The 24308-nt window shown below is 42.3% G+C and overlaps 5 protein-coding genes across 5 annotated transcripts; 2 read left to right on the forward strand and 3 right to left on the reverse strand.

Moving 5' to 3' along the window:
• Positions 1 to 802: 802 nt before the first annotated feature.
• MELLADRAFT_30457 (uncharacterized protein) lies at positions 803 to 1075 on the forward strand (the record flags this gene model as incomplete). Its single annotated transcript, XM_007409654.1, has 1 exon — positions 803 to 1075. A coding segment is annotated over one exon (273 nt), but the record flags the coding sequence as incomplete, so codon positions are not given.
• Positions 1076 to 9833: 8758 nt separating this feature from the next.
• MELLADRAFT_86134 (uncharacterized protein) lies at positions 9834 to 13972 on the reverse strand (the record flags this gene model as incomplete). Its single annotated transcript, XM_007409909.1, has 12 exons — positions 9834 to 10039; positions 10105 to 10194; positions 10266 to 10923; positions 11056 to 11282; positions 11385 to 11779; positions 11845 to 12122; positions 12196 to 12270; positions 12317 to 12707; positions 12785 to 12972; positions 13048 to 13051; positions 13092 to 13280; positions 13377 to 13972. The coding sequence occupies 12 exons, from the start codon at positions 13970 to 13972 to the stop codon at positions 9834 to 9836; spliced, it is 3297 nt and encodes a 1098-aa protein (XP_007409971.1).
• A 1266-nt stretch (positions 13973 to 15238) lies between these two features.
• Positions 15239 to 16865, forward strand: MELLADRAFT_48252 (uncharacterized protein; the record flags this gene model as incomplete). Its single annotated transcript, XM_007409655.1, has 5 exons — positions 15239 to 15637; positions 15718 to 15817; positions 15905 to 16027; positions 16081 to 16152; positions 16232 to 16865. The coding sequence occupies 5 exons, from the start codon at positions 15273 to 15275 to the stop codon at positions 16541 to 16543; spliced, it is 972 nt and encodes a 323-aa protein (XP_007409717.1).
• Positions 16866 to 17650: 785 nt separating this feature from the next.
• On the reverse strand, positions 17651 to 18259 carry MELLADRAFT_106206 (uncharacterized protein; the record flags this gene model as incomplete). The annotated part of the gene is made up of 2 exons (XM_007409908.1): positions 17651 to 17754; positions 17926 to 18259. The coding sequence occupies 2 exons, from the start codon at positions 18257 to 18259 to the stop codon at positions 17651 to 17653; spliced, it is 438 nt and encodes a 145-aa protein (XP_007409970.1).
• Positions 18260 to 23426: 5167 nt separating this feature from the next.
• MELLADRAFT_35882 (uncharacterized protein) lies at positions 23427 to 24092 on the reverse strand (the record flags this gene model as incomplete). The annotated part of the gene is made up of 4 exons (XM_007409907.1): positions 23427 to 23543; positions 23612 to 23681; positions 23758 to 23876; positions 23973 to 24092. Coding segments are annotated over 4 exons (426 nt in total), but the record flags the coding sequence as incomplete, so codon positions are not given.
• Between the last annotated feature and the right edge of the window lie 216 nt (positions 24093 to 24308).

The raw sequence follows: 24308 nt of genomic DNA on the forward strand, positions 1-24308 counted from the left end.
CTTTGGACCTCCAGGCTTTGGACCTCCAGACTTTGGACCTCCAGAAAATGGACCTCCAGAAAATGGACCTCCAGAATATGGACCCCCAGAAAATGGACCTCCAGAAAAAGGACCTCCAGAAAATGGACCTCCAGAAAAAGGACCTCCGGAAAAAGGACCTCCGGAAAAAGGACCTCCGGAAAAAGGACCTCCGGCAAAAGGACCTCCGGAAAGTGGACCTCCGGAAAGTGGACCTCCGGAAAGTGGACCTCCGGGACAGCAGGTTTGTGATTTCTATCGTATTACAAAACATGATAAGCGAATCCCTGCTGAAATATCCATGAGGATTGCATGACCAGAACCCCGTGGTATCAGGTTCGGAGACGATATGTGTGAATGGGAAATGCAAAACAAGCAAAATTTCTGGAGGTTCCCCAGATGGAAGCCCCAACATACCAAAATCAAGGTTTGGCAATGACATTCCGGGCTTCGATGATTTTTTCAACGACGTGATCCAAGGGGTTTTCAACGGGAAGCCTGGGAACTCACGTTGCCGAAAAGCAGGCAAATGCAGGTGCAGCAAGAAGAAAACCTCTAACACAAGCAATGAAGATAAAAATGATCATGCTCCGCCAATTGATACTGGTGAGCTTTATGATATTCTAGCTGAAAAAGGAGAGTACCCAGACGCTCAATTAGTCCTCGACTTTGAAGGCATCAAAGGTCAAAATCCTGATACGAGCTCAAATAAGGTGAGTAGAGTTTGTACTCCTCGTAAGCATGTTGAGATGGCCAACCTCCTAACATCGGATTTGTAAAACGTGATCGAAACACCTCAGCCTCTTCCAGGACCAAAAACACCGCCCAAACTCGACACACCAGACTCAAAGACGCCACCGGAAGTCGACATACCTGCACCAAAGACACCGCCCAAAGTCGACACCCCAGAATCAAAGACACCACCGGAAGTCGACACACCAGAACTAAAGACACCGCCGGGATTCGACTTACCAGGACCAAAGACACCGCCGGAAGTCGACACACCAGAAACAAAGACACCGCCGGAAGTCGACACCCCAGAACCAAAGACACCTCCAGGATTCGACTTACCAGAACCAAAGTCATCGCCGGAAGTGGAAAAAACAGATGTCAAATCTCAAGAACCGGTTAAAACCAAAGAAAGACAGAGGAATTCCAAGGATACAAAGAATAAAACCACGTCCCCGTCAGGTTAGTGTCTCTTTTTGGAGTTTTTTCTCTCTTCAACAAATTCTGATCCGCCCAAACCGGCCTGCTTTCTTAGTACCTATTTCATCAGTACTCGGCGCACCTGATAATCCACCTCAAAAGGAGGAAAAGCACGGTCAGTGATTCCTTGAATTTTCTTAAGCCAAGATTTTAATTCTGAGTTCTTCGTAAATCAGAAATCGTCAAGGCTGGCGATACCAAGCCAAAGATACCAGCAAACAAAATTGTCAATGCCGTTGATACCAAGAAACCAACTACACCCGGTAAAGATTTCCCTCAAGACAGCTCAAGTCCAACTGTCGTTAATTTTTTTGTCATCGCACATTTTCATTTCTTCCAGAGAGTAAAACCATAAGCCAGCCGGAGATCGACAAGAAAAATACGCCACCCCTTGGCAAAATTGACAGTACAAAAGGCATTCCATCATCTGTAAGTGGTCATCCATCTCATAGTATCAAATAATATGCCGGGAGAAATTCTGACGAGATCAATCAACTGATATACCAAATTTTTCACTGGTCGGCTATAAAGCAGACAAAAGAGGATTCAGAGAAACCCCAGGTCAAGGAGAAAGAAAATACCTCTGAAAAAGACAAGGGGTCAACGAAAAACCCACCACCTTCTAAAGGTTATATGTCACTTCTCATTATAGAGAGTTGGTTGCTTGTACTGACGATACAAACGTGAATTCATATCTTTCAGACATCGTCAAAGAATCACCTCCAATCAAATCTACTCCAAGCATACCTGAAAAGGAACCTTGGCCAGACATTTCGAATTCTGCGCTACCCCAGCCTAATCCTGAATCAGCACCACCTGAGCTAAAACCCAGTCTGCCAGAAAATCCTCAGCCAGAGCCTCCCAAACCAACAACAGATTCCCCTCAGAATGATCCTATCATAATACCGGTAAGCAACATCACACCCTGCAAACTGACTGTCATGTGTCTTTTCTGAGCTAAATATGCTTGAAACGTTATACTAATTTATAAACCTGCCACAGAATGAAAGAACTAGCACAGGTGCTGTTTCAAGACCGCGAATGAGTGGTTCAATGATGCAGGTCATCAGCATAATCATAAGTGTCACAATAGGTACACATTTACTCTACCCTCTTTGAGATTAAGGTCTTATAACCTCCGGGAGCGTTTACCTTCGTGAATCAGGATTCGCGTGTTTATCTGTGTTAAAATGTCAAACTACTTAATATCTCTTTTGGAATCTTTCATCAGCAGTCAGATGACTGCATACCACCTGATGTACTTATTTATCCGATTTGGAGGTATTGCTGATGGGTTGGGGTAATTAGATGTCTTTATAATGCGATCAATTTATAATATCCAAAAGCTTTGTGTTTGTGATCTATAAATCTCATGTGTGATGAATTATTTTTTCCTGTCCCGGGGTCCTGCTTCAGCCAAGTTCATTTAGAAATAGTCAGAACCTCCGTGAGTATAGTTGCTGCCACCAAGCCCTTGATTATTTGAGGGGTATTGATTGAGGCCCAAAATCTACACACACCCTCAGATCTCAAGTTTTTGGAGACAGACATCATTCCTTTGGGTGTCAGAAAGGCTGCCACTATACTATACATACTAGTATATTATACTATACTGAAAAATATACCCAGTATACTTGGATTTACCAAATATCCTGAAAGATGCCTATACAAGTTTTCAAAAAAAAACTGACTATACTTCAGTATATTTAAGCTATACTGAATATATTTCAAGTATACTATACTATGCTCAGAACTATACTATACCAAATATAGTTTAGATGCAGTATAGTATAAGGGTACTCAAAGTAAAGTATGTAGCGCTACATACTTTTTGCTACATACTTTCTTTGGTGGGGAAAAATAAAAAAATATACTTTTGGCCTTGTCTTCCCCGCCAAAAAAATTATATAGCAAAAAGTATGTACATGTACATACTTACTTTGAGTACCCTTTATATATAGTTCAGTATAGTATAGTGCAGTATAACATAGTATAGTATATTGGAAGCCTTGGTGTCAGCAAAGGATGGCCAATCAAAATCAATTTCAAAGGATTACCAGCTGTTACCAGAGTAAGTCCAATTGATTTAGTAAACTAAGTGGCCATACACTTGTAAGACTATTGTTGTGAAATGGCACACACGTGAATTGAATTGATGTGCAAATGGCCAATTCTGAGGTGGAACTACCAGTATAGTGAGTTTTACATCTATCACAACATGATTGCGCCTCCACAGGTTGCTGACTTATGTGTTTCTTGTTCCAGTTCAGGTTATCAAGGTTATGAGATCATAATAAGGACACTGGAGTTGCTATTCATCAACAAGATCACCTCCAAGTCCCATCTCACCTCTTCAAGGGCCTCCTGTTAGGAGTGAGACAGAGGCTGATCGAGAGTCAAGAGAAAGGGTGCCAGACTACTATGATAAGATTGCAACATAGAGATTGTAAAATCTCTGATGGGAGGAATCTAGTACACCAAATATGACTCAGTACAAGCATGCTCAAGTAGTAGCAGAAGCTCTGTAGGCTCATAAAACCTCTCCACTTGCTCCTCAAATGTTTGTGTGATAGTCCTTGTGCCAGAAATAACTATGTCTTTAATTGCTGAAGATTTGAACTTGGATCAAGATTCCCACAAGGTACAAGCTAGTCTGGAATCTAGTTGCACTTTTGGAGCAGCTGTCTTTCCCCTTCCCAATGAAGCTGAAACCTGTATCTGTGTGAGAAAAACAAAAAAGAAACTTCAAAAGGCTCAACATTCAATCAAATCATCTGCGAGTGCAAAACATACCCTGACATCACCTGACAAACAACTTGTGTTAAACCAACTGCCAAGCATAATTGTTCAATTTGTAAAGTCTGTATTCAATCCACCTGCATATGGCAACTGTGGTTACTATGTGATAGCTGCAGCACTCAATATTTCCAATGAGGAATCATACATATCAATTTGTAGTAAATTTCTTGAAGAAGTCATGGCCCACAGGACTGATCACAAAGAGCTTCTATTGACAACAATTGAGACTGGAAGGCCAACAAGATGTGCTACCAAATTCTACACAACCAAAGTCATTGTGGATCTGCTGGCTTGACTTCAACACCAGGAGTGCATATGTACTATGGAGTACTGGTTACGCATGCCTAACTTAGGCTTTGTCATTGCCAGTGCTTATGACTGTCAGCCCTGAGTACATATATATGTACTCAAAGACTAACTTGTAACATATAACTGTTAAGGCTAGATCACGGGGTTCAGCAACGGGGATTGAGGTTCTGGTGGCTGAGGTCTGAGTCTTCTATATAGATTGTCGGATAAAGAAGAAGAGGAAAGATCTACAACTGTGACGTGTACAACTTCTTCTATCTGATCTGTGACATGTAATGTAACTCCTTTCACAAGTAGTTCACCCGTTATGAGATCATAACATTATCCCCCATTTTATGCCCAAGCTCCCTTTTGCAAGCTCTGCATTCCTTCCACGGGCAGCATTAAAAAACCCAGTGGGAAAAAGCTTGCCCTCTCACTTACTCCTTTTCCTTTTGTAATTTTTTGCTGCATTTGGAAACTTGATGTTGAATTCTTGCAATGATTGATGACTATCACCAAATTACCAGCATCTAACGGCAAAGACAGTGTGCTCACAGTAGTAGATCGCCTGACAAAAATGGGCCATTTCATCCCATGTAACGAGTCAATGACGGCGGACAAACTGGCAGACTTGATGGTGAAGTTTGTGTGGAGACTACACGGGACTCCTAAAACAATTACTTTGGATAGAGGAAGTATTTTCATTTCTCAGATCACAAAAGAATTAGATAAGCAATTAGGTATCCGTTTGCATCCATTCACAGCTTTCCACCCGCGCACCGACGGTCAGACGGAAATCGTCAATAAGGCTATCAAGCAGTACTTGCGTCAATTTGTCAACTATTGCCAGGACGACTGGGAAGCATTATTACCAATTGCCGAGTTTTCATACAACAACAGAGATCCCGCAGCGACCGGAGTGTCACCTTTTAAGGCAAACTATGGATTTAACCCAAATTTTGGTGGAGTACCTCTTACAGAACAATGTGTACCAAGCGTAGATGAAAGATTGAAGCGGTTAGCTGAAGTACAGTCTGAACTAACAGAGAATTTGAATTTAGCACAAGAGGAGATGAAGCTACAATTTGACAAAGGAATTAGGTCAACACCAGAGTGGAACATGGGCGATCAAGTGTGGCTTAACAGCCGGGACCTGTCAACAACTAGACCAAGCTCAAAATTGGACTTTAAATAGATGGGTCCTTTTAGTATCATTCAAAAAATTTCACGCTCCGCTTATAAACTAATGTTACCTGCTTCTATGAGAGGTGTACACCCAGTGTTTCACGTTTTGCTACTTAGGAAACACAAGCCTGACAGCATACAACAAAGAAGGCACCCAGAACCAGCGGCAACCATTATCAACGGAAAGCTTATCTACCATCATAAATTTTTCTAGTCAATTATGTTGTTTGTGGTATGTGTTCTGTGTCCTATTCTCTCTGTGTAAGTGTACTATTGTGTATATTTTCATCTGTTGAATTTTCATTTCCTCTTTGAACTTAACTCAGCAATCTCAATTATGCTGTTGTATGCCTTCTATGCACTTGATTTTTAATTAAACCGAGGTTATGCTATGCATCATGTGTGTGTGAGCCACTGCCCTGATGATTGACAATTGAGTGGGTAACCTTTCTTTCATTGAAAGATGAGGAAATCAAAATCAATGATGTGGTTGCCCTCTTTTTAGTTAAACCGGGCTGTATTTAACATTGTGCCTGGTGTCTGACCCAATATAGGGTGATGGGAATCGGAAACTAGGCAATAAATGGTGGGATACTCAACTTCACAAAGTCCCTCTTGTGGATTCCCTTGGAGTCTGCAGATAAATACTCCACTGCTTAAGTCCTCTTAAGTTGTTTTTTGCATTTTCCCACTTCACTCCTTTATATATCCAACTGTTGGTCATTATTAATGTTGTTCATGGTATCATCTTCTACACATCCTCATAGCCTCATAACTTGGGGAATGTGGGTGGTGTGTTCTACCAAGTACTTGGTATAATTGTACAACAGCTGCCTGTATTGTGACTTTCTGACATAGTTACACCACAGGAATTATTCAGTTCAAACCCCGATTGAGCGGAATTGCGGTGTCCAAGTCCGCAACTTGTCTGAATTGTGGATCTAGTTCACAAGTTTCCCTCAAGCTGTAATCATGTGGGCTGACGGGTCAGGCTTCACCCTTCTCAATCCTGACTCCATTGGATTTAAAGATGCCACAGTCATCAAATCTAGATTTGCCATACATTCTTGAAGGCAAGTCTATGGCAAGAATAAAGAGAGAGGACAGGGAATGTAATATGAAAAACACTTGACGGTCTGAAAGGGGCCTTTGTATGTATATGTCTCTTGACAAAGGGTTATCTGAGAAACCCAAGGGACAGTTGTGAATGTAAGAGCATCCACACTTGTGCATTAACTCATGTTGAAGTCTGCAATGAACTTGAAGAGAAGATGAAAAGAGTTATACATGCAATAAGATCAAAGAGTAGACAAACCTCAAGTTACGTCTCAGACAAGAAAGGTCAGCATTAACATTACCCCAAAGAGTCTCAAATAGCAAACAAGTTTACCAGTTATATATATGTTGTTTCAATCCCCAGATACTTCTCTTTCCCATCTTTGGAAAGAGAAGTACGTAATTTTCACTATTTTATTATCATTTCTTTTATCGAAGTTAACAAGGTGCTATTATTCTTTTGTAATGATTGTGTTAGAACTATTGTTCTCAAGTTCCTAAGATTGCTATCTAATAGCCGATAGCTCTAACTAACATTGTCTACTTGAAATTCTGTACCGTCTTCCAGGTACTTTACTCTTACTACTTCATACTTTACATTTTGTTTTACCTAACTCTTTCTCTAAACATTGTTATAGGTCAGAAGTCTTAGATAGACTAGTTTGTTATACTCAAGTTGCTCACTTGTGCTGTTGCACTGTTTATCAGGTGAATACAATTATCTTTGGAAAGAGAAAACTATTGTTCTCAAGTTCCTAAGATTGCTATCTAATAGCCAATAGCTCTAACTAACATTGTCTACTTGAAATTCTGTACCGTCTTCCAGGTCAGAAGTCTTAGATAGACTAGTTTGTTATACTCAAGTTGCTCACTTGTGCTGTTGCACTGTTTATCAGTCCTGTGTTCCCAGACTCCAAAAACATTCATAACTCAGGTGCGGTAAGGTAAAATTTAACGCAAATTCGAGGCCTTTCCCACACTGGTGAGAAATTAGCCCCGCGGTAATTAATTTTTGATCAATTTGTGTTAGCCAATCGGTAAATTAACCAATTGACTAACGCATGCGTTATCCAACTCGCTAGCCCGTCATTAACTTTTCAAGCACACCAACTTGCAATCTTGACTCAACACTAACTTGACTTCTCTCAACTCACAACATCTGCATCAAGAATCAAGGGCGGCCCACAATTCAGGAGTATCCTTTATGCCATATTGAGATTGTTCTCCCCACCAAGTCAGTCCTACTCCTTCTTCCATATTTCCAATTCCGATTCCAAATCTTACCAACCTCAAGATCTTCTTCATAATCATTTTGATTCAAATCAAACTTTGAACCAATCTCAAATTCAAATCTACTTAAAACCTTTTTCTTTAAAATCAATTTATATTCAATCTTTTTGTTTTGCATCTCAGTAGGTCAATCCAGGTCAATTTTTGAAGACATTTTAGATCAATCAAGGTCAGTTTGTTGATATTTTAAATCGATCAAGATCAATTCTTCTTGATTGGCTATAGAAGGGGTTTGGATTGATTTAGATCAATTTTTCATTGTTTGGATCAATTTTAGAAATATTTCAAAGATCTCTTATTGCTCGGATTGATTTTAAAAGGAGTTCAAATCAAATTCTCTGTCTCATTCAAGCTTAGGGTGGAACTATGTCAAACAATCTTGATGAAACACATTTCTTATTTCTTCTTTACAAACCTCTGGGTGCCAGCCATCCAGCTGTGATGAGATCACAAGTTGATTTGAATGAACTCTTGTGCTCTCTCAAGGTGGCTTGAGAAGGATGTGTTCTTTGCCATTGCAGTTTATTGAAGGAATTCAAGTGGATTGGTGGTGGATTGTGCAAATTGGAGGGTGCTTGAGAATTTGAGCTTGTAAACTTTGTACCAGTGCAGAAACTCACATTATCCTCCAAGTTAAGTTAACTACTGTGCAAGTAATTTGACACGAGTGTGAAATTTGCTTGAGTTAAGTAATTTTTTACTTAATGTAGCAGTTGTTACCGCGTGTGAGCAAGTTAACAACCACAAACGAGTGTGGATGCTCTAATGTGAAGTAGATCCGCAATTGAGACAAGTTGTGGACTCAGACACCACAATTCTGCTCAATTGGGGTTTGAGCTTAATAATCACCGCGGTGTTAGCTCCTCCAAATCATTACAGTGTGAATACAGGCTGTAACTCCACTTACAAGTCCAACATAAGCACTTGAAAAATGAGCTCATGAAAAGACTTTCGGGGCATTTTTCTTGGGATCAGGAAGGGCTCAACACATGTAGAAGATGAGACTGAACAACATTAATAATGACAGACAGTTGGATTTATAGAGGAGCAAATCCGGAATATGCAAAAAACAACTTCAGAGGACTTAAGCGGTGGAGTTCTCAAGCTAAAAAACAATGACTAGTGCCACAAGAGGGACTCTTTTAAATTAAGTGGGATCCCCACATACAGCCAACAGCAACCTTTCCCCTGACACAACCAGAGGGGTTTTACCGGTGCTTAAAAATGGGTTAAGTGAATTTTACACTGGACGTTTTACGCTGAATATTGAGTGCAAAATACGTCGAGTGTAAATTTCTAATTGAGGGGGGGTCAGATACAATTTTACACTTGAACACTTCCAAATCCTGAAGTGCAAATAAAGCTGTGTAAAAGCCAGAGTGCAAATTTGTAAATCACCATGGCTCACTTAGAATTTTACACCGTACCTTTTCGCACTCCATTTCGAGTGTAAAATTTTCCCGTGCAAAGTTCTATCTGCGGGGCCATACATTCAATTTTGCACTCCAAACATTTACACTCCAAAAGAAGTGCAATAAACTGGGGTGCCAAAATCGAAAACCCCCCCGTATTTATAATTTTACACATCACGAAACGTGCAATTTTTTTTTTGACTTGTAATAAAACCACAAACTTATGATGACCACCTTTTTGCTTACGCGCTCTTACTCTTTGCGCGCAACACAAAGAGTGTTCAATGTCATTTAAAACTCCAGGCGTTGAAGCCGTACTCATTTGTGTGTTCTCCGTGGGGGCACAACACCGTACCGTAGTCCACCACTTAATTGCCAAGTTATATTTCATCAACCAGGCTCCCACTTAACTCACAACACAGCAGATACAACAAACCAAATGAGAGAGAGAGGAGTAAAAGAGTAAATGGCTCCTGTGCTTACCCTCACGATCATGGCCACAGTAGGACGAAGATAAAAAAAACAGAAAATTAGAGACACATGTATTCATATTCAGAAAGCTAAAACCATATCCTATTTTTTCTTCCCTCCCCTGCCCTTCGCCTTAGCCTTAGGTTTCCCTCTAATCGTGGGTTTCTTCCCTACACTGACTTCTGGAGGAGGAGCGAGCACCGTTGCGTTTGGGCTCTCCAATGGTGGTGCCAGTCGCTTAAGACAAACACACAGGCCAACCTGCTTGATTACGGGTTCAGTGGGAGTCGACTCCGTTTTAGTGGACCCTGGATAACCAAAGAAGGAGGTCAGTAACATTACCAAGCAGAAACGTGAAGCCAGAAAGACCTACCGTTGTGATCCAACATCGGAGTCGGTTGATTGGTGTGAGACAACGCATCAGGCACGTCCGCTTGGGAATTAGCCGGTTCAATCCTAACTGCTGAGCCAAGGAAGGTATTGAAAATCAATGACCGTTACTATGGTTAATAAAAGTTTCAAAATGTGACTTACCTGTAGCCAATGTAAAGGCTACCCTTGCCTGATTCTGACTGCTAATAATGGTGGCCGCGGCCACCGTTCCAAACCCGTCGGTCACAGGAGAGTCTTCAAGGATTTGCTTTTCAAGTCCATCTAAGTCTGTTGCTCTAACAAAAGGTACATCACCAAGAGGATCAGGGTTTTTCTTGATAATTTTGGCTATGCCCAAGTCGATGGTCTTCTGTTCTTCAGTTGTGGGCTTGCGCGAGTAGATCAACCAACTGGTCGATGGTTGAGCCCCCGATATCAAGCTCATGTCCCGGCCTAGTAGCTGTGCCCTTCCGTCATCCTTGCGATCGTCAAAAAACCACACCCCACGTGCCCCATCAAGATGTCGGACCAGTTTGCACCAATAATGATTGTATGCCCAAAACCCACGCGAAACAATGTGGTACTCGATGTTGTTAAGCGTCAAAGTTTCAGGCCGGTTCATGTCATTCATGAAACTTGCCCTGTCTTCATGTGAAAGGCCAGCTACCCCGCCTAAGTGGAAATAAACGTGCGGAGGATTTTTGGTGAAATCCAAACGAGATCGTTTGTACAACCGCGGGACATCACCAGTAGGATCAACAGTCAGAACCATGACGTCCATATCGTCTTCCAAGCGATTTGGTAGGGTAGATGGTGCTTGCTGTTGACGGTGGACAGTTAAGCACGTTGGGCAACATCAAGGATTGGTGGAGAATAAGCCCTCGCTCTGCCAGAGCGAAACCAGCGTTGAGACATTGCAGTATTGTAAGTTTGTGTCATGAAATAGATCAACAGTAAGGACCACAGTTGTTTGTTCAACGGTTTCTGATTCTTGATGTGAAGGAAATTGCACGCATTGATAGTCACGTTGAACGTTGAAGGCAAACAGGCGACCTGCCAAAGTCGGTCGATTACGTCGGACAAGCAGGTGCTCAATGAACCCATCGGCAGAGCAGAACATATCGGTGACAAATGAAGCAGGTGATAGTAGTTGAACCCCAGATTGAAGAGACTTGAGTCCTCGGGACAATACGGACTTCAGGTGGGCAGTCTGATGCATCTCGGCCGAAAGACACGAAGAATAATGTCAAATGAGTTTGGATACAATATCCTTACTCTTACCCTTGGATCCTTCAATCCACAAGGGTCCAAAGGTGGGCAGGAAAGACTCGAGCGTGGCGGTTTCCCAGCAGCGGTTTTGCTTTCCTGGCTGGCTACTTGCTGAATAAGATTGATACGATGAATGGGGGTCACAATTCACATTTCCAGAACCAACAGGGCGGCCAAGCTTCTTTGGACAAATGAGTGAGTCGGTAGTGTCGGGAGGTCGTTCGTCATTGACCTGTGGGCGAAGCAGGGTGCGTTCCTTCGACCAGCCCAAGGTTTCCACCACCAACTCCCAACTAGAACCATACTTCACTGGTATGCCACGACGCAGCTGGTTGAAATCCTTGTTGAGTGATTCGACAAATAGGAGCAGTTGGACAAAACCTTGAACTATAGTGCAGTGGCCCAAACTGCCCACATTCATCAGGAGTGTACAAGAGTCAAAAAAAGGTTGTTAAAGAGAAATAAAGCTCACGATAATATGTAGTACTGCCTATGCATAGACTCCTGGGCATTGGTCGTGTCAGGGAGCTCTTGTTTGCCATTGGGATCCGCTGGGTTTGGGGGATTGTCTAGGGGCAGGCGAGGTCGAGCACAAAAGAGCATAGAGTGGATGTCACTGGTGTTCCACCAGTCCAGCCAGGCCTTCGCTTTAGGAAACAGACGACCGAGCTGATCAAACTTGTTGCCTAAAGTCATGCCGTCCGGTTTGTTTGGCTCAAGGAGGTCCATGGCCAATTGTTCAAAGTAACCCTACAACAGAATGGAAGCAAGGCAGTATCAATTGCAGTCCTAGTCCTGCCGTGGCAGAGAGGAAGAAACTGACCACTTGAGCCGCATCAACAACATTACAATTTTTTTTCGATCCGAGTAATAGATTTTCGATAATGTTCATGGCCTCCTTTCAATTTGTCCAAAGCCTTCCCCTGGTCTACCTCGTTGAAGACTTCCATGTAAGCCGCGATGAAGCCTTTCTTTTGCGCTGTCGAAAAATCCACCACGTGTTGGCCTAATAGCTCCCTCTCGTGGTGGGTCAGGTCCGCGTTCTTGATCTGCTTGAGGAGAGTTGTGAAATGAGCTCGGTAGTGGTTCGTCTCAAGCCCCCATATCCACTTGAGCTGGATGGGGATCCATCGTGTCATGAGATCACTGTACATAGAAGTCGTCAGGAGGTAGCCATTGTGGAAAAATCTGTAAGTAACGTCAGATAGCAACCCTCCAGAGTAAGTCTTGCCATTCTGATCGTGTCGGACGAGCTGTTCAGCCATCCACTTGCTTTGAAACGTGATGTGGACGTCGGCGCCTAACAGTGAAGTCAATATGAGTCTGAGGCCATTCCTGAAATATAGAACATAAAGGTGAATCATCAGTCAGGGCGCGGTACAAGCGAAGATTAGATAGAAAGAGTCATTTACCGCCCCCAGTGCATGGGATTCATGATCAGGCGGTCTCCACCTCCAAGACTTTCTTTCTCGGGCATGAGGCCCTTCTCTACCAACACTTTGCGACACAGGTAGCCGAGTCTACCTCCATTCGAAAACGCAGGGTGGATGTCGATTACAGGAGGTGCAGTAATGGTTTGGCCTGCTCCTGCCTGACCGACCTGGAAAGACGAAAGACAGACCAGAAGTCAGAGTCTGCAAGAAGCGTGTGATGAATGAAAGAGAAAAAACCACACTTGCCTTCAGCATCAAAGGGCCGGCCTTTGGGTTTTTCACTAACTCGTCAGTGAGCTTGAGCATGGCCAACGGGTCAGCTTTCTTAGGAGCGGGCCACACATGGTTGTGACTGCCGGAGTGGCAAAGGACGGCCCATCCCGTAGACTTCTCAACATTGACTCGGCAGTTCGTGGTGGTACATCGAGTCCAAACATGGTTTCCATTACATTCAACGGCTGGGCAGATCGGGTGCCTAGATACGTCGTTAAGAAGGAGAAAAAGTAAGTCGATTGAACATCTTATATGAACGCAAGACTGCCAATGAGATGTAAAGAAAGACCTCACTTACAATTTGATCATCTCAGCAGCCTTGCCATTGGCAGTCAGTGGGGGCGCTGCGTAATTGCAATAGTTGTCGTGGCAGTGCAGTACACCCAGGCAGGTGTACCAAGTCGTTTTCCACGGTCCATTCTTGGAGCCTTGAGACTTTTGCGTGTGAGGATACGCAATGAAGCCAAAGTTAGTAATGTAATCGATCATGTCGGTGGTTCGAACAAATACAGTATTGCCATTTGGGTAGCTCGGATAACCTTGTCCGTCGCATTTGGAACCGTGGTCATTGTAAGTCTGGAGTTCACCGGTGGCCGGGACAGGGATCTTAAACTTCTTTCCGGTCTTCTTTGGTCGGTCACGTCTCTTCTTTTTCTTCTCAGCCTGGGGTGAGTGAGGTTGAACATTAGCTGACAGCTGATTAGCGACAAAAGGCACAATTGATGTTGAAGTCGTGTTGATCTGAGCTGGGTGCAAGAACAGATGATTGGCTTCAGAGGCAGTTTGAGTCGCGGCGAAGGGTACAATCGAAGTCGCGTCAGTCTGAGTTTGGAGATAATCGAGTTCAGGCCCGTGGCAGTCGTCGGAAGAGCTTGTGTAGTCACAATCAGACATGGCAAGACAATCAGATGATAACACCGAGGTAGGTAACGTTTGAAAGGGTTGGTATAATTGGTAAAGTTTGAACCATTGGAAAAAATTATAGAGAAAGAACACGTCCCCTCTGAAAATGAATTGAAATTGGTAGAGTTGATAGAGAAGACTGAGGACACAGGACTCTTGATTGTATGATTTCAATTGCGAAGAGTATAAAGGAGAAGAGTATAAAGGAGACATGACCCCATTTCGATTTGGTTGAAGGCCATTCTGCTGGTGTCCAGGAGGTATACGCAGGATGAGAAGCGCCATCCTGCTTTATTCTGGTAAATGAAGTTAGCTCAAGATGAGACTTGAAGTTAGCTCGAGACGAGAGTCAAGTAAGGTCGATTGACATTGATCAGGACGAGACCTTTATGGAGGTAACAAAGGGAGCGTGAAGTTGGCCAAAAGGTACGATGGTGTTGGAGTTTGGCAGGGAGGAGGTAGGGCAGGTAGCAGCGAGGCTCGGCAAGGTGGCTGGGCAAAATTGGGGTGGTTTTCTGATGGATCGCTTTGGTGACGTGAGTGAGTTAGATGCCGGCATTGAGCCAGGCGGTAGGGAAAGATGGAAAGATAGGCTCAGCAAGAGACACCGAGGGAGCCGAGGGCTCTACTACCGGTGAGATGGGTTGCCGATCGGAAATGTATGTGTGTAATGTGTTTGGTGCAAAATTGTACTTTGGTGGGGGTAGGTTGCAATTATGCATTCCAACGCTTTACGTCCAATATTAAGTGTAAAGTGCGCAAAGGGCAAAATTATACTTAGGCCCCTGTTTTTACAATTTGACACATGATCTGTTTACACTGGATGTGTCGTGTAAAAAGTTCACGTGTAAAATTCTATTGGTGGCATGGTGACTTGTAAATTTACACTTCGGCTTTTACACGGGTTTTTTTGCACTCGGAAATTTGGGTCCGATCGTGTGTAAAATTGTATGTTACCCCCCCTTAAATTGATTTTTACACTGAACGACTTTTACACTGAATATTGAGTGTAAAAGGTGCAGTGTAAAAATCTATCGACCCCTTAAAAATATGCAGTGTCTAAATAGCTTCACGGCTCCAATGACACTTTAAAGCAATGCAAAAAAGACCTAAAAGCCACCTATGTACTTTAGTACTACATCATATGTACTAGAAGGACTGATGTGGGGTCACGAAACGGGGCTGTACCAAGTGTACCCGCCCCGTGAACCGCAGTGGACCGACGACATCCGTCATGACAGATTGTGTAATTTTGGTGAGGCGAGCGTTTCGATTCGGAGGGTCGCTCGTCATGATTCTTACTTTCGGCCGCTACGCATGCAGGCATCCATCGAGAACCAGGCCATGTCCTCTCTGGAACCGGTCACGACCATCCTCTTCCTCGCCTCTTCCCAATGGCACTGAACCGCGCTCATCTATCAGACGCCCCGATCCATCGCCCCGTGAAAGCTCACCCGTGACTTCCGGCGCTACACCGGCGGCATGCGCGACTACATTCTCAACCACAAGCGGTGAAAACGACGCTACCAAACTCCCGCCTTATCTTCCTCGGCCATTAGGCGTGGAGGAGGTTCCTAGCACGGCGCCGGCTACCAAGGAAGAAAAACTGGCGAAGCTTGTAGATGAAGAATCGAGATTACGAGAACGCAAACACATGTGAATGAACATTATCAGTCTGGATCGTATCACTTTGCACTTCAAACTTTGCTTGACTGATAGCATGAACTGTCATGTAGCATTTCTGAAGTCTCTAAAGGATATTATCACGATTGGGCAACACTTCGTCACAATGGAAATAAACTGTGGACTGCTCCGCCGAGTCTTATCCGCGAAGAAGTGAGTTTTTTTTACGGTTTTACAGATGTGGACACGGACTTTTCATCTCATCATGATTTTCCGAAATCCTCACCGCATTTCTCCTAGCGCTCTTTGTATTTCCCCGACATCAAAGGCATCGCTATCTCCAACAAGCAAATGGCCCATACAACCGATCTGTTTGATGACAAGGTTACTTTATTGGCAGTCGAGAGCACGAGAATGTCAGAGGTATGTCTTTACCCTTCATAAGAACGCCTTAAACGTACTCATACCCCACATAGGAACATACGCGCTCCTTTTACACGGAACCTACACGAATGTTGGCGGGAGAACCCGATTTCCAATTGGTTCGAGTAAGCCTCTTGCCCGATCTGTTTCTTGTTCCCTGCGGATATTACCACCCGTCCGTTGACCTGGCCTCTCTGCTTCCAGCTGAACGTGCAAGAAAATCCTCTCAAGTCGTGGCTAGTGAGCCTCTTCATCAATAATCTCAAGCGCAACGTGCCTGCTCATCAGCAATCTCGATATCTCTTGTCAAACCAAAATCTTGAATATTTCCGAGAACCGCTAGGAATGGCCAATAAGCTGTTGGGTTACGTTTATCTGGTTGATTGGGACAAAAAAATCAGATGGGCAGGTTGCGGTTTCGCAAACGCTGAGGAGATGAGAGGGCTCTTCACTAGCTCACGCGCACTGTTAAAGCGAATCTCAGAAAAGAAGCAAGTTGACAGTTCTCAAGATTAACGTCTTTTTGTGCTTGCTGCATGCAGATGAAAAATCATCAGACCACGTTCGATCAGCTTTAGAGGTCCTTGCCCCAAGAAATGATGATTGGTGCTCCCAAGGGAGCCAGTTGCGAACTTCCAGGCAAGACATCTGCTGGGTAAAGGATTCGGATCCTATCACAAGAAGGAATACCTCAAACCGAAACCCACATGCACAGCGCATTCTGTTGTCACGTTTTAACTTCTGTTCAACTGATCTTGATGTTCATGTTCATGAGGTGTCCACCCTCTCAGCCTTTGCGGCATATGTTTTTGAAATGTGGTATCGAATTTTGTACCTTCATCCCCACATGCGACACAACGTATCACGAGTGATGTAGCACATCCAGAAACCTTATCTTATGAATGTCTCGGAGTGGCCTGATAAGACTCAGTCATGCATCAGTTACTAAGAATGCCCCAGGTCTAGTAAATTCGAGGGACAACCCTTATGACACTTGAGATGAGATATTTTAGGAAGCACAGGTTATCAGATGGTCTCAGAGAATATCTTGGCAGTTGTCATCTTTCAAGTGCTTGAAACCCTACTTCAACAAAAGTCCAGTCAACCTCAGGATTAAATTTGGGAGAATGTTAAGCAACTAACAGCTATGCGCGCAGGTTAGTTGTTCAAAAACCTGGCATGTCATGAACCCTCATCAAATCTTTGCTTTTTAATGCTCATCTGACGGGAGATGACTGGGGATCGGACGGGAACAGACGATTCAAGGCAGGTCTTGAATGGATCACACTCTATCACCGGCATTCAGACGCACATATCAAATGAATAGCCCTGTGCCAAAAAACAAGTTTATCATGACTCATTGAATGATACAAGGTATCCGACAAGACATGCTTCCGATTCGAAGGTCTCGATGGGATCACACATCGGATTTCGATCAATTGCTTTCAAAAATTTCCTCAACGCGTCGCAACCCGGAGCCGCAAGCGAAGGCAACTTGTATGAAGACTCGCAAATGAATCGGGAAACGAAGCCGCGCGTCACGGCAGGTGGTAGGATAAGTCTCTTACTTGAGATGAGGTATATTAGGAAGTAAAAGTCTTACCACAAGGTCTCTGAGTCAACTTATCTCTGAGAACAAACTTGTCTCACAGGATGTCTTGACTCTTGCGCGGGCATTGATTGATAGCTACGGGCTGCTACGGGGGTATTCCAGGTCTGAAACTTCACTTCGATAAAAAATTTGGTTTCAATCCGAGGATGGCGAACGATGGCCTGACAAGGATAAGAAGAGTCTTGTCTTTCACTCTTGCTTTACAATTAATAATACCAGCACGATTCACTCGCATCCTTGTGTAAGCCAATCATATCTAATTAAAGGCTTTTGAGTTTTTTCTTACTTTGTTGCTTTGTTTTAAAGAGCTCATACAGCTGGAAAGTCCAAATTCCACCCCACTGCCACTTCACAGTCCAATGGATATAACGTTCAGCCTCAAGGTCATCATGCTGTTCTCCGCCATATGTATACGGCAGATTATTGCTTCGTGCCCTCACTGTCGCTCCCAAAACTACGAGAAGACGCAATCCCCACAGATCAATTGCCCAGGAAAAGGCAAGGCTGAGACTTATGCCAATGGAAATTGTCTTGGGGTATACTTTGATTGCGACTTCAAGTGTAGAGCCTGTCACCATCAGTGGGTAGAGAAGGGGAAATGTCCACTTGCATTTCAGCATGTGAAGGGGTAAAAGTAATCCCTACCGAGGGCGACCCTAACAACTGTCCGAGAATGATTTTTCACTGCTTCTCAAAGCGATGCACAGCATAGGTCACAGAACAAAGGATCTTAGGTGATGGATGAACTGATTTTACGCGCTTCTGACGGTATTGGGTATATTGATTTGTGGATTGGTGTTTTTCAACCTAGCTTAAACACCTCCATTTTCCTTTTTTCCTCAACAAACACCATACTTTGGGGACCTGTTCATCCAGATATCTAATTATTCTCCAGAGTTCTCCACTGTCGTAGTTTCTATCCTGCTCCTCTTGATTTCAAACCATTGTTCATTGCATGTATCTCACCTCTTCATCATAACCCTGTCACTCTACAAGCATGGTATCTGTACTAGATTGTTAATCATCTTGGAAATCACTCTATTGCCCAAGTCTTCAAAGGCTTGCTCATATCTTCAGTCTAATAAAGATCAAAATTCTCCATCACAGGCTGTGAACAGTGGTTTCTGCAGAGTATGATGTTGATCAATGTAAACTCTCACATTCCTTATAATGACACAGTTTCCCAGAGTTTTCCTCTATCTGCATTTGTAGACAAATATTGCCTTTGACACAGACAGTCTCAAGGTTTCTTAGATGGAGATCAAGCAGACTGATTGGGAAGTTTAAGCTGAAATCATATATGCTGGTGATGGGTGCATTGAGCAGAGTAGCATGTGAGGTTTTGACCTCCTTGGAATGTATGGCCAGCCTGTGTGGCTGGTAAGAATGCAAGTAGATAACACTACGAAAAATATAATATTTACCAGGCAGAAAAGAAAACTGATGATGTAGAAAAGTCCTGAGGCAACAGGAAGAGAGCAAAAAATGTAAAACAATATGCACCTTGCTCCTGGATATTGGAGCTCCATTATGAGTATTTTTTCATATTTTATAGTGGGTAGTGCCTAAACCCGTGAAATTGGGTATTTTGAGCAAAAAGCTTGTCAAACCCACAAAATTCATTGAATTTCAAATCCAAGAGTGGAATTGGAATCTTGAGATTGATAGTAATCCGAATTTGTATTGAACAGATTGTTTATTGACGTTTTAAAATCTCATCATTTTTACACCACAGCTGATTCTTTTTCATACAGTGTAATTTTGGACAACACATTGAAAGCAATACAGTTTCTGTTTCTTTGTGACCTTGTTGATTAGTGAGAGCAAAAACAAAGGAGAAAAATTTAAAGTTGATGAAGTTATAAGAAAAAAGCAAAGACAAAAATTGTAATTCAAGTTAGGATGGTTGTGGAGCTCCAAGAAACGGATTGATGAGAAAAATACAAGTGCCATGTGACATAAATTTATGACTAGCTGGAACAAAAATCAACAACAAAAGTTGTATTTGAGAAACATGCAAGAAAAAATGAGAAAAATCAGCATTGAGGTCAGCATTTGTGGTAGAGTTGTGAGCAACAGTTTGATGTAGTGTATGCTCTTTACTATTAGGGTAGGGACCAGGTCAGAGTCTTACAGCCTCCCTATAGCAATCACATCAAGTAAAGTATCAAAGTAAGTAAAGGTCCATTAATGAGATCAAGAAAAGTTTGACTTACAAAGGATCAACCATAATCTCATTGGTTTTGGGTAATAAACATCAGATTTTTATAAGAGGACAAGTTGGTCTTATCCTGCCAAACAAATCCTTTGCTTCTTGAAGCTTGCAACATTTGTCAATATGTTTGTGATAGCCTGCAGCAAAATTGGTGTATGGATCAATCAGCAAAGCTCAAAAAATATAATAAACAACAAGAAAGAAAAGCTTACATAGTTTGATGTCAAACCAAAGAATTGATCAGATAAAGGTTACCAAATGATGCAAAGTGATTGAATTGGTAGGTAAGAAAGCAACTGATACACCACTGTTGATTCCATCTCAATCCTACATGTATGTATGAAATTCAAATGTGTGTAATCTTTTTTGCGCAGCCCAACATTACATGCTTTTAGACACTACCCACCATACACACAGATATTGGTTGGTGTACTAACACTGCGGGAATTAATTACTTCAAACCTTGATTGAACCAAATTTTGGTGTCCAGGTTTGAAATTTCCTCAAATCATGAATTTTGTTCACAACTTGTTTGCAATACATTTGCCAATTTCCCTCAAGCAGTACTCCGCTTGAGAACAAGAGGCAATCAGGAGAACCCTGCCAGTGCTGTCAGGCCACTGACAGTCAGGCCTTTCAGTGACCTGTTGCACTCACGTGACAGCCGGCATATAAATTTCACTTGTAGTTTTTTCACATCACATCCCTGATGAAATCTTTATGCTCTTTCATTCACATGTACTGATTACTGATTTGATCTTGAATCCCATCCACTCATCAGCTATTGTGGAGTCAACTGAGGATTGGGATTCATCCAGAAACTTATAGCAAAACAATCATGGATATGAAGAAAAGAGAATAATGGTCAACTTCAACATAACTACAAGCTGATAAAACAATTGATGAATTAATTGCCGTACCGTATATGTGAAGTGTTGAGTCAAGGATAAGGAGCAGATTGAATATCTTGCTTTAAAAGAATCTTCTTCTATAATTGATCTATGAAGCTTCATGGTCAATTCCGGTTCTGTTTCCGGTGGAACCTTTTGCAGTTAAATTGTTACTTCAAATTAGTTTGATCATATCTAAGAAAATATGTAACCTCTTCTTTGGGATCTACTTTACTTGAGATTTTCTTTAGCTCATAACACTACAAAAGATTTCCACAGGGATCAAATCAAAGTAGTATTTTGCCGTTCATGCTCAGAATACACTCTTGGTGTTGAACATGAACTTAGGCCAACACCATCTTTCTTTATGATTGATTGGTAGGATTACTCAAAACCAAACAAATCATCATTCATGAATGGGTGAAAGGGTCTAATGATTTTCACCGGATCTGTCTTTTGTCTGTTAACTGGGTGCTACTAGGAAGGACAGGCAATGCAACAGGTAGGGATCAACATTTCTGTAGTGTGTTATTATGACCCATGAGTTCATGGGTTGTAGGAGGCCCTGGCAGTCAGTGTCAGTGTCAGACCCTGACAGTCACGGCTCTCCTGCTGGCTGCAACCTCTGCTCTGCTTGCCCCATGTATGTACAGCTACATCATACTTACAATGACAACACCTTTCAACATTAGTCACCACAGATTCACCAATGTACAACAGAGAATCAAGACTGAGGATGCATGACAAAGGAAAGATGGCTTGCACCCACGCCAGTCCAATGGGGCTTTTTTGCACCTGGGCGCACCCACAGCTTGATCAAAGGTGCATTCACAGGGGCCAAAATCAATGCTCACAACTATGTGAGCGTTGTAGACTTTCCTGAAATCTCCAAAAAAGATTCATTTTGTTTCAGAATCATTCAATTCATGAGTTTGGTAGTGTTCAGGCAATCAGGCTGTTTTGCTCAGATTTTGCTTGGCATTGCTGGAGAATGCTCATTTTCATATTGGATGAGCATTCTTTGGGCTCAGTTTCTGAGATGAGTATTCAGGATCCGCTCATGAGGCATACTCAGAACAACTCAGAACCTCTCCAAGATGGAAACAAACTCATTTTTTTCACCACCCTTCCCAATACATGTCAGCACTACACCACAAATCTACCCCGCTTTTGTTGAGATTTGGTTTGCGGGGCACCCAAGAATCACGGCCCAAACCCAGCTCAAATTCTGTGGGTTTTTGAGCAGAGACCGGTTTTTGACGGGTTGAGTTTGATAATTCTTTACCTTAGTCTTCAAGTCTAACTTCAATCTTGCCTCCTTCTTCTCCAATTAACTCTCTTCATCTTCCTTCTTCAATCTCTCCTTTTGAATGTAACTAATGATAATTCATCTGCAACAGGTAAATATTTGATTGCTGAGTTGACATCCTGATATCTTCATCCATCTTCATCCCATCTTGTGTATCAGTACGCTAATCAATGATGATTTGATCAAAAAGCAAGTTAATTAAATGATATCAATAAATCAAAAGTTGTTGACTCATACGCAACTCTTTCTTCTTCAGTTTTTGCTCTTACACGTCCTACTACACCTTCATTCAAATCTCTTCTAGCTTTCTCTAGACCTGATTCAGAAAATCTCCAATGCCTACATCAAAATTAATTGATTGTTAGGGTATTGATGATGAGATGACAAGTAAGAGGATATTGATGAGTTACCTGAATTGAGTGGATAATTCAAATAGAGGGATAGGTGCTGAAGTTGATGAGTTGAGATGCTGAGTTTGATTTCATTTAGAATTCATGATAAACTTGATGTCTTGTGAAGAGTTGAGGATGTGTTTAAATCATTTTACTTGAGAAGTTTGTCAAGCTAAAGTTGAATCGAGTTCGTTTTCAAGTCCATTGTCTTGGAACTTGAAACTTGGAAGGTGAGGTGTTCAACTTCAAGAAAAAACTTCTCTCATTCTTCATAGAAAAGTATCCCGGTTCTATATGTGTCACCACTCAAAAATTCACTGTCAACATAGTACGCGACACAAAACAACACATCATGTTCAATCAAATCTGATAGCAGCTTTAGTTACTGGTCATCGACCAGGACTCAACTGCATAGCTCAGATTACAAATCATTTGGTTTCCAATCATGAAAGGAGTACATAATCTCTCAGTAAGTACTAAACCGGCAGCAGTCACATCTCTGAAGTCTTTGAGCTTCTTGACAAGTATATTGGACGCAAATGCTCACTCGAGAAAGGGGGACGGCTAGGCAGCGGGATTGCTCTTGACTGAAGTAGGATGCTTGATGGTTTTTGGTTGAGACAAAGGTCTGGTATTCTCATTTTCGAGATGAGCTATTTATACTTCTGGATTAGATTTTCAAATACTGGATTCCACAAGCTCATCACATACACCTGGAGCCCACCAGATATAAGGCAATACATAGAGGCATAGTATTGCATAGTAAGTGAATTACTACATTTAAGTTCAATCAAAGACATTTTGACGTAGCATAAGCTTGGGCGGGCAAGGGAAGAAGACTGATAATGGTTGTGCGAGTGATGGTGGAACGGCAAGGATGCCCAAAGGTGAAGTGGACGCATCATATACAGCGGAGAAGCAAGGGAATGGAAAATTTCCAATTATGACCTGGGTTCTATCAAAGACAAAATGTAAAGGAAATCAACCAGTCAATGAGAGGAAAGGTTCAAGAAGACCAAAGGATGGAGAACGAACCTTCTTTTTGAGCCAAAGTGCCAACAAACCAACACCAGAGACCTTGACACACTTGATACACACCTGATAGCCATGTCAAATAATATATCAACCTCACTGGTGTGACAGCAGGAGAACATCGGAAAACTTACACCAGGAATATCACCCTTGGCATTTCCCTTTTGTCCGAAACCAGCAATCAACACCTTGTCATTGTCATCCCTGATAATCAAATTAAGTCAAGTAAACATCTTGACAAAAATCAACACTTCTTGACCAAAGATAGCTTGAGCCTTACAAAAAGTTGAGACAACCATTGTTAGGTTCAAAAGCGGTGACCTTCTTTCGGTTCTTGATCAATTGCACTCGAACACACTTTTGGATAGCGGAGTTGGGTTGTTTGGCTTCAACACCAACCTAAATATTCCCATGAACATCTGGCAAAAGTCTGAATCAGGAACCAAATTTCTTTACATCCATGCCGTGAAGCAATCTGATGAGATTGCCATGTACCTTTTCAAGCACAATACCTTTAGCATGAGATGATCCACCAGTAGGAGATGATTGGTAAGTGGTTCCAAGGGCATGTTTCTTGTAAGACTTGTCAGCCCATTGGCTCTTTTGTTGTTGGTTACAGATGAATAAAGTAATGATAGTTTTGATTTGATTGATGATATTCTTCTTATTCTTATTCTGATTATGGTTAGTGGTGGTAGTAGTAGTTGATGATTTGTTTTGTAATTTGATTAATTTTAATGTTGAATTTCACTTGACTTTTGAAGGATTAGTAGTAGAAGAAAGAAGTTTAAAAGAAGAGAATCAAAATGAAATCCAAAAGATTAAGAAATT

Source organism: Melampsora larici-populina (genome assembly GCF_000204055.1).
Source record: "Melampsora larici-populina 98AG31 unplaced genomic scaffold MELLAscaffold_17, whole genome shotgun sequence".
Lineage (NCBI taxonomy): Eukaryota > Fungi > Basidiomycota > Pucciniomycetes > Pucciniales > Melampsoraceae > Melampsora > Melampsora laricis-populina.